This window comes from Halichoerus grypus, chromosome 12, assembly GCF_964656455.1.
Source record: "Halichoerus grypus chromosome 12, mHalGry1.hap1.1, whole genome shotgun sequence".
NCBI classification, from domain to species: Eukaryota; Metazoa; Chordata; class Mammalia; order Carnivora; family Phocidae; genus Halichoerus; species Halichoerus grypus.
This window is the reverse complement of record NC_135723.1, coordinates 37,315,750-37,325,800: the sequence shown is the minus strand read 5'-3', so window position 1 is coordinate 37,325,800 and position 10,051 is coordinate 37,315,750. Positions and strand designations below refer to the sequence as shown.

At 36.3% G+C, this 10,051-nt stretch overlaps 1 protein-coding gene across 2 annotated transcripts in view; it reads right to left on the bottom strand.

The window, feature by feature from the left end:
* Positions 1-456: 456 nt before the first annotated feature.
* Positions 457-10,051, bottom strand: part of VPS50 (VPS50 subunit of EARP/GARPII complex) — a 130,955-nt gene continuing 121,360 nt past the window's right edge. For both annotated transcript variants that reach the window (XM_036113279.2, XM_036113280.2), the window contains 4 exons: positions 8,961-9,119; positions 5,433-5,554; positions 3,459-3,648; positions 457-1,176 (listed from right to left, as the gene is read on the bottom strand). In XM_036113279.2, coding sequence (XP_035969172.1) covers positions 1,057-1,176; positions 3,459-3,648; positions 5,433-5,554; positions 8,961-9,119 — 591 coding nt within the window. In that variant the 3' untranslated portion in view covers positions 457-1,056. The remainder of the gene's footprint in view (positions 1,177-3,458; positions 3,649-5,432; positions 5,555-8,960; positions 9,120-10,051) is intronic.

Here is a 10,051-nt window from a genome sequence, read left to right as displayed (position 1 = left end):
AAGCAAAGTACACAGTTACTAAAGACTGAGTTCCAAAGTTTATCCCTAGCTAGATCACATTATTTTACATCTGTGATACAAAGCAGATCTCTAAGAAAGGTGAACATATGACCATAAACTTATGCTTGACTACTAACAGTTCTTTCCCTAACTCAGCTAAGCCAGGTTTTCCTGTCTTAAGACAGAAGCAGAATTCAAAGAGAACAACGCTTATGTGAAAAAATGTCCCATATTAAAAAAAAAAAAAGAAAAAGAAAAGAAAAAAAAAAAATCCCATAATCACTATTCTGGGTGCTACTCAGGCTCTGAAAAGGTACATCCAATGAAATTACTTTTCACCACTGGTACCAGGATGTAAGATCATTAAAATTGTTAGAACACACTGAAAAGTTCTGTTACAGTTTCATAAATGCTGCCTGCCGTGGAACAATATCAAAATTTAGTCTTACATAGGCGGACCATGGTAGAGTATAATATTTATTCAATTTCATCATTTATGATCACGGTTATAACCAAATTAACCCCAACATAAACTCTGACATTTAAAAACACAGAGAACATACTGATTTTTCAGCTATTTTGCTTACATGTACTTTTCAATTCTCATGCAGTGCTCATAATTAGGAGATACTGTACAAAACCCTCTCACTTATGTATTAAGAACCAAGTAGAGAGGGTAAAAAAATACCAACATAAATTCATTCTCCAAAAACTGCCCATGGATGCATTATCACTGTTCCTTCTAATTATATACTTACAGTGCATTCTTCAGTAAAATGTATAACTGTAGTCACATAACAATACTTATGACAAGGCAATGATATCATTTCAGAAAAAGAATACAACAAATGAGACTAAAAGTTGAAGAGAAGGATCAGAGCGTATAAAAGTCATTTGAGAACACCACACGAACTTCAGTGTTTTCCACTTTCCAGTTGGAAAGAACATGCACAAGGATTTCTTAGCAGACAATAGTCAGAAGTGCATGAAAAATTGGCTTTCATGTCATATATGTTGAGAGAAGATCAATGCCATTGAGAAAAAAGAATGTGTTCATTATCTTTTGGGTCTATCTATATCATCTATAGCAGCTAGAAGTTTTTGTCTTGCTTTCTTATTGATATGGGATCCCAGGCAAACATTTACCAGATTGGTCAGCTGCTTCGTTGAATACTCCTGCTCGAGAAAAAAAAAAAAAAAAAAAAAGATCCAAATTTAGTACACTGAAAGACATGTATTTGATCAATGCAAGGAAAGAACAGGCAGATACTCAGTTTTCAGTGGATAGTGACCAAGCACTACAAATCAGTGAAAAGCAGAGGAAATTATAGTTTGAGACATGGAAACAAGTTGTTTACTCAGCCGTAATAACAATAAGGACGCCGCAGGATACATCGAAACAGAAAGGACTAGAATCTCTTCAATATGGCAGAGTAATCTGACATGCCTATGCTTTTGCTACTTTTAAGACCACACACTTTATGCTTGTTTCTGTGACAGTCTTTATTAAGTTATTAAAATATACTGACCTCTCAAAATTTTAAAATGCTACTAAATAGTTATTTTCTGGCACTCCACATTTTGCAAACATTTTAAGTGAAAGGAAAAAAATCTCTAACCATAGAACAACTTTTCTGAAATATGATAAATGAGTAAGGTAACAAAGATCAGAAAGCTACTGGCTTTTAAACCCTCATATTGTCATTATAGCTAGTAAGTAAAATTAAGACTAAATCTTTTATGCTGTACAAATCTATTTGGTTCCTGAATTTCAGATAATGAGTTCCTAGGAAAAGAATGAATAGGGATTCACCAGAAAGGTTTGCATATTGATCTCGTTCTGGAGGATGAATAACAAGAGTTCAGATAAGGAAAAGAGAGAATTCTATACTATCATCTAAGAAGAAAAGTCATCTGTCTTCACTGGAGGTAACCACCTAAAGATAGCACAATTTCAAAATATGAGAAAGAGTTCATTTTAAAAATTCAGCAAACTATTCAGTTTGTGTATCTGAGCTCTGACAGCACCTGTTAGCATCTGATAAATTCTTTTAATCAGTCAACATTTAACAAGTATCCACTGTCATCAGCACTGAGCCAGACACTGTCCTGGAAGACAGAATAGTCGGCTCCTGAGAAAATTTCACCGAATTACAAATATCAGCTAGTTAAAGTTCTCACAAAATGCTAAGCTAAAAATTTTGGTGCACTATATTAAAAGAGGAAACCTGAAAATTGGTATCTTTCTTGCATCAAATAATGGATATCTAAGAGCTGTGCTTTTTCTCCTCAGTTACCTGTACTCTTTCCCTAAATACCTTCCTCAGTAGCAACCTCTAAGTGTTTACAGCTTACTTTACTAAATGGATTCCAGCAACATTCAGCAGTCCATCTGTTCCTGGGTTTAACATTCTGGTTTTCAAATGTCAGAAGTCAATGGGACTAAAAGGGACGACATTTGTCTCAATTCTGGTGTACTGATAAAAATCACTGAAAACAATATGTACATTTCTATTTTGCTTCTAAAGATATGAAACTGACCCACAGTGGGCACATTTCCACAAAATTCAGGCTAATATTCATTTCATTTTTCTAGAGTATCGAAACCAGATTGGATGAGGCTGATAAAGTATAAATAATTCCTTATTTCCTCACCCAGTCAAATGAAATAAAAATTTACTTAGCTTTTACCCATGATGTTTATATAGCATAAGTAAGTGTGATCACTAGAGTTACTGAAGGAATAAAATGAGGTGATAATTTTAATACTTCCCATATTTTCATTAAATCTGTCTCCCCACACTGCCTACCTAGACAAACGACAGAACAGTCGTATTAGGAAAGCTCCCCAGACTGAGCATGCTCTGGTGACAGATGTTGAGTTGAACCGTGTCAAAAATTCAGCATCCTAAATGACACTTAATAAATAATACTTTTCTCTACTTATTTTTATAGCCACACAAAAGAAAAATAATCACATCTATACTCAAGGTAAAATCTAATGTAGGAGGAAGTTAAATTTAGCCATTTAAATATTAATATATTCAGTCATCACTAATATATGTCAGTGTGGTCAGGATGACAGCAACTCACTGTTGAGAGCTACAAGGTTTAAGTTATATAACAGACGTTAGCTTGTGAATCCCTTCAATGTTGCTGTCTTCAATTTGTCTTGATGGTAACCAACTTCAGCCTTCTCCCACAACACAGTTGCAGGATAAACACAGCTAAAGTTCAGACTCTGGCTACCATTCCAGATAATTACTGCTGCAGTTCAGAAAGATCTCAAAAGGATTCGATTACACAAAGGGCACTGCATAGACACAGTGTGAATATGGCAAAGAATCAGCTGATGCTTTATATTTCACTCTCATGATTTTGAATTATATAATACACCAGACAAGAACAGCACAAAGGAAAAGGAATAAAAACTTAATTAACTGTTTTCCAGCTCTCACCCTGTGCTCTTTGATCCAGCGTTCCATGTCATTCTCGGTTAGATAGTAGGCTTTAATATAGGTTTCCACAAATTCTTTATCAGGAATGGGTCTAATATCTGTTAGTTTTTCAAGTTTCATTAAAAACTGTTGAAAATCCAATTGCATCAAGGCACGACCCTCATTACTACACTTCTTGACGTTGGCATATCTAAGATACACAATAATAAAAAACCAGAAATGATGGGATGGAAAAAGAAACCTGTAGGTACTTAAACTCTTCTTTAACCCATATCTGGACAGATTCTCCAGAAACGAGAGGATTCTAGGGAAAAGAGCACATGAGCCTTGTGTCAGAAGGACTGGGCTGTGTTGGGGCCCTGGCACTCAGCTGTCATTTTACCTATGGGGCCTCAGCTTCCTCATTTGCAAAGCAAAGAGATCTAATAACTTCTGAAGTTCTTTGCAGCTCCACAGACTACAGTTTCCCCCACCCCCAGTCAATTAACAGAATCATCTGTAAGAAAGTTTAACTGGTCTTCCCGTAAATCTGGCTGCCAAGAATTATTTACAAAAATTGAGCTAGGAATACTCCAAACGAATCTTAGTTTCATAAAACTGTTCAATATTGTAACTACTGGATGCAAAGAAACAAAAGCAGTAACTCCCCCATGGACTGTCAGCTGAACCTAAGAAACGTGTGAGCATATAAGCAAAAAAAAGGATATACATACTTGTCATAAACCTTAAAGACTTATTCTGACACCCCTCACTACTAAAAAACTGTGTGTTCTAAGATGGAGTAGTAATAAGAATGTATTAACCCTAAGAGTACAACATGTTATTACTCAGAAGTCAGTGTCTCATTCCTTCAATAATACAAAATGTGGAGAATCCAACCCTAGGAATGCAGTACTTCCCCTGAGGAAATTTGCAAGGACACTGAAGAGCGTATTGTTTGAAGTGACTGGGTTTTTTTGTTTTTTGTTTTAATAAAAAGTGTTTTGTACAGTAATATAACATTATTCACTTTTCTACTTTATTAAACAAATTTATTAAAAATACTTTTCAGTTGTGACTCTTGACACAGAGCCATTCTGTGATTTCCAGCACCGCTGGTTTCAATACAGAGTGCCAAAACTGTTGTCAGCTTGTCACTGTCACCTTCCCATTCTCTAATAACATTCTTCTTTATATCAAAGAAGAACTGGAAAGAAATCAGATAAATGATAGTGTGGAAAGTCAACTGATGTGCAATTCCAGACCACTGTGAATGGTCTTTGAGACAGCCGCTCGCTTTCCAAAGATAGTTTATATTCTAGATGTAATAAGCGTGGTCTCTGAGTAAGTGGGAAAATTAGAACTGATATATCTTTAAACTCAACATATGAAAGATTTATACAGTTTACAATGATATAATAATGATACCACTAACAGACATAGTGGTTATGAGGCCTGATTTTGCCATCAGAAGTTCATAAACCTTCTTGGTGTTTGAAAACTGTGTCAACTTGGACAAGTTACTTAATCTCTCTAAACCTTGATTTTTCTGAGGTTTTCTCCTTGATAAAACAGAGAGAATAATGGGTCTATCAAAGAGTTTATGTTAGGATTTGGTGATATAATCCTGTGAAGTGCTTGATCCAGTAAATGACACATAGTGCTCAATATGTGTTATGCATAATCATAATAATTATATCATTAATAATAATTATTATGAGTTTAACTTTCAGATAACCATGAGATGCTACTTTCCACTCTTCCCTACTAGCTGGCTCTAGGTTACCACTGAGAAAAGAAAGCACAGACAGAGGAGGCACAGTGGGGTTTAAGGTTTCTTCAATTATGTTCTAAAGTCAAACCTGAATTATTATAGGACCATCTGCTATCTATGACTTTCTCTACCTATTCTCTCCAGTAATGACAACATACAATGTGATCCGTATATTATGATTTATCATTGAAGACTCAGATAATGCTTTCATGAAAACTTACCCCTCCACAATAGTTCTGTTGGCCAGCCGTATACAGTGTTCCCAAAGTATATTAGACACGGGCAGGGGTATCCGAACTCTCTTAGAAACCTCATTTAACCTCCTGTTAAACTGCTCAAATTCCTAAGAAGACAAAAATCATGGCCATATGTGGATATAATTATAGTGCCACATTGCTTTCCAATCTTCCCGGCAAAGAAGAAGATACAGAAAGACTCAGAATCAAACTGAGTAAAACAAAAAGAGAATACAAAAGATAACTTGGACTTTTAAGTATCTCACATTGAATAAACTATGTTGTGATACAGAGTACACTACATTTCATCTCAAAAGAAGTAAGTGTCATTAACAGATTAAACAATGCTAACAATGTTCAAATGCTTCTTCATCTCAAATTCTTCTATGACTGCCGGTATGGATTAAAAGAGCTTAATAACCTAATATGTCTTTAAAATTATCTTCAAGAAACTCATTTTAAAAAATATTTTGATAAGCTTTCAACTCAGAGTGAACCGTGAACCATTTGTAATTTGAGGCTACACTCCTTAGAGAACAATTGGATAAATTATCCTCTCTCCTAAACATTCTTTAAAAGTAAATAAATTATTATATTCCAAATGATTTGAAAGTCATGTAATAGCTGCAAATTTTTAGTGCAAAGGAAAAAATAAAACATAAAATACTTCCTGTTTCCTACAGAAAAACTGAGTATTTTCATTACTTATTAGGAACTTTTATGATACCTCTCCACTAAAAATAAAAATATATGTAACTAATTTAGACAAATTCTAACAATCACATGAAAGCAAACAGTCTACCCTTCAATAAATGTATTTCTAGTTTCTCTGGACTACTGCCATCTAAATATGTTCATTTACAAAAGTAAATGCTATCGCTCCTTCCCTGACAATACATTTCAAATAAATTTAACAAGGTTTAAAATGACATTTTTTCCTTTAGTTTCCTCAGGACAGCAGCTACATAATGCTTAACAAGTCAAGAGTGACATGTGTTCAAATTCTCTAATAACACACAGGAGGAAAAAAAAAATCTAATCATCACCACTCAAGCTACCACATGATTACTTATTATCCTTTTGCTGTTTCGCTAATCACAATTTTTTTGATTTATTTTTGACAGTTAAATGCTTTTAATTATTTATGAAAAAGTGAATTTTTAATTCACTAAGCTTACTTTTGAAAATCAAAGCTAAATAAATAATTGTTCTTCATCCTTTTCATTTTATGAATCTAGTAGAACACTAGTATTTGCTATTGCATTTATGCTTCACCGCAGTAAACTCTGCTTTAGATTTCCAGTCATGATTCAGTACTTTCCACTAATATTTTAAAAATAAAGTTATATGCTGTGGCGTCTGGGTGGCTCAGTCACTTAAGCGTCTGCCTTTGGCTCCGATCAGGATCCCAGGGTCCTGGGATGGAGCCCCGCCTTGGGCTCCTTGCTCAACAGGGAATCTGCTGCTCCCTCTCCCTCTTCCCCTCCCCTCCTGCTCAACTCTCTCTCTCTCTCTCAAATAAATAAATAAAATCTTAAAAAAAAAAATACAGTGATATGCTAACTGTAAACAATGTCATTCTACTCATTGCTAAATTCAATGTTCAAGAATGTTGTTAAATGAACAATAAAACCATTTCATTTTACTTAAGATTTCTGGGGGGCAATAAATGCAGATTGCTTTTTACCTAAAAGTTTGGACTTGGAAAAGTAATAGAATGAATAAAAGTTATATAAAAGCTTCTTTAGGAAAGAAGGTTTTAAGCTGCTAAAAACTGGGTTCAGGTTAATAATCTGAATAAACTCGGTTCTTTCTTATAATATTAATGTTTCTCATAATTAAAAATAATCAGGGGCACCTGGGCAGCTCAATCGGTTGAGTATCTGACTCTTGGTTTTGGCTCAGTCATGATCTCAGCCCCATGTCCAGCTCAGTGCTGAATCTGCTCGAGATTCTCTCTCCCTCTCCCTGCTTGTGGTGCACGTTCTCTCTCGCTCTCAAATAAATAAATAAATAAATAAATAAATAAATAAATAAATAAATAAAGTCTTTAAAAAAACCACAAAAATACAAGAAGAACTAAAGCAAGTAGGCTCCTACTAGTATATATATTCACTGAGTGCAGAAATCTCTCTCTTCTTGCATCCCTATGAGTACCATGGTTAGCATGCCATAAAAAATAAACTTTTCAAAAACAAAACTATAAAAAAAAAAAAAAAAGGGTATGTGATTATTTATAAATTACATTTGTCTATCATATTCCAAATTAAAATTCCCAACTGAAATCTCATGGGGAGTCTAGACAAAGTTCTCCCAGGGTGGCAATTACAGAACACCCTTGTCACTTAGCCTCAGACCCGACAGTAACCCCTAGACACTGCTAACTGATCTCCCACCCTTAGTTCGAGTCTGGGGAGGGTCTTGCAGTCTCCATCACAGAGCTCGAGAAGGGCACCAGTCAGAGAGATGATGAATTCTGCTGCTATCTCTGTTTTGATCTCTGGCTTTGCTTACTGGTTCTCAAGTGTCCCGGCTACCATCTGTTGCCCTGGACTAAGCAGGTAAGAATGTTTGTGTGAACGAGATAAAAGTCAGGAGCTTAAGAAGGGCCAATTTTCTTTTCACTGACAAATATGAAAAACAAGACTTTTCTGAAAGCAGTTTTCATCTCCTCAGATGCCCTTTCCTCACCTCAGACATCCACATGGCTCATCTCCTTGCTTCCTTCGGGCCTCTCCCCAACTCTCACTTTATCTCCTGATAAGTATCCCCTTCTCTGACAACACATAAATAAACAATATTGCCCCCAACCCACACCCTGCCACTCTATCCCTTTTCTGCTGCTTATTTACTTTTTCACAGGGCTATTCATTATCTGAGATATTTTATCTTAATTTATGTCTTTACTGCTGTCTCCGTACTGGCATGTAAATTCTCTGAGGGCATGTAAGTTCCTTAATTCACAACTATGTTGTCAGCACCTAGATCAGTGTGTGGCACACATCAGGTGATCTACAAATATCTCTTGATTCATAAATGACAAAAAATGTACAAGTCTTTCCAGAAAACTTTTAAATGTAAGTTTTAAATACAAAGGTGTTTGCATGACACATTGCAAAAGTAAAGTGATTTCTGGAAAAACAACAACAACAATGGAATAATCAGGGGCCTGGTCTCTTGCTAATAAATCTACACAACTACAGAAATATCTTCTTGTCACCACAGTCATGGTTACTGAAATTATTTAATATGAAAATCAGCCAAGACATGCCAATCAAACTCTAATTCAAGATGGGAAATTAGGGAGCAAAAACCAAAAAAATCTACAAAGAATTCTTGGGTCTAAAAGAACCCAAAATTCAAAAAGGAAGTCTATTCTGATTCAGGGGCTTTAATATCATGATGCTAGCAATGTGGTAATAACTATAATCTCACTACTTTAGAGCAAGTGCAATGATAGGAACAGTTCTCCTGGTAGACTCGTCTTTAACAAAGGTGTTTCTGTGTACTTGCCTTTAGCAGTGCATCTACATAGATGTTGTGCTGTGACATAATTTCTTTTACGTCCCACTTCACGTTGGCCATTAGGAGCAGCATCTGTTCATAATCAATAGCTTTACCAGCTACAATCCAATAAATTGGTTTGCGTAGTTCACTGGCAGTTGAGACTGTCTGAAATACATTTCACAAAAACGAAAACAAATATTTTCTAAAAGTATCAAGTTTATAAAAAATCTTCTGTGCCTATTTCTAGTATACATCACATCTAAAAATAAAACATATATATCTGGAGATTTAAATTATGAAAACACCTCAGTTCGTTGGCAAACGACTTACTCAAAACATACTTTGGAGACATCCCATCAACGTGAGGCCACGGGTAACACAACAATAAAAGAACCACAGATCTTCATGGAGATGAGCAAATATTTCTCATGGTTTTTCACGTCTCTCCATTTCCACTCCAACTGCCCCACCTCAAGATTTCGTCACCTCTCAAATGTAAACCTGTAACAGCCTACAAGCCGGTCTCCCTGCCTGCAGGCCTGTCATCTACTGCTGCCAACTACACACTGACCATGCCACTCACCGGTCTCAAATCCTCTGGTACCTTGCCTGTACCCTCGAAACAGAGTCCGCCTCCTGCCTGAGAGCACTGCGTACCATGCAGCTCCTGCTTCTTCCTCCAGCCATCCCTCTCACCACTAGCCCCCTTCCCTGCTCTGACAGTTGGACTTTTCCTCGGCCGCTGACACGCACCCTGCTCTCTCTCACCAGCTGGTCTTCATGTAAGCCATTCCCTTAGTTTGCAATATACTCCCGACGTAGCCGGCTGCCCCAGCTTAAACATCCTTCCTCCAGACAGCCTTTCTAGACAACCTTCTCCCAATGACACATGCCCCTTTCCTCCTCCAGCCAAGGTTAAATTCCCTGCTGCCATTTCTTCCCCCTTCTCATACTTTATTGTAAACACAGCTGTAATGGGCATTAGACTAAAAGTTATAGGAGGTGCTCAGTACTTCATACAGGAATTCTATGAGTGAATAAACGTATGCTAATTGCTCTCCTGGAATTTGGAGACTGGCCACTAGCCAAAAAACCCC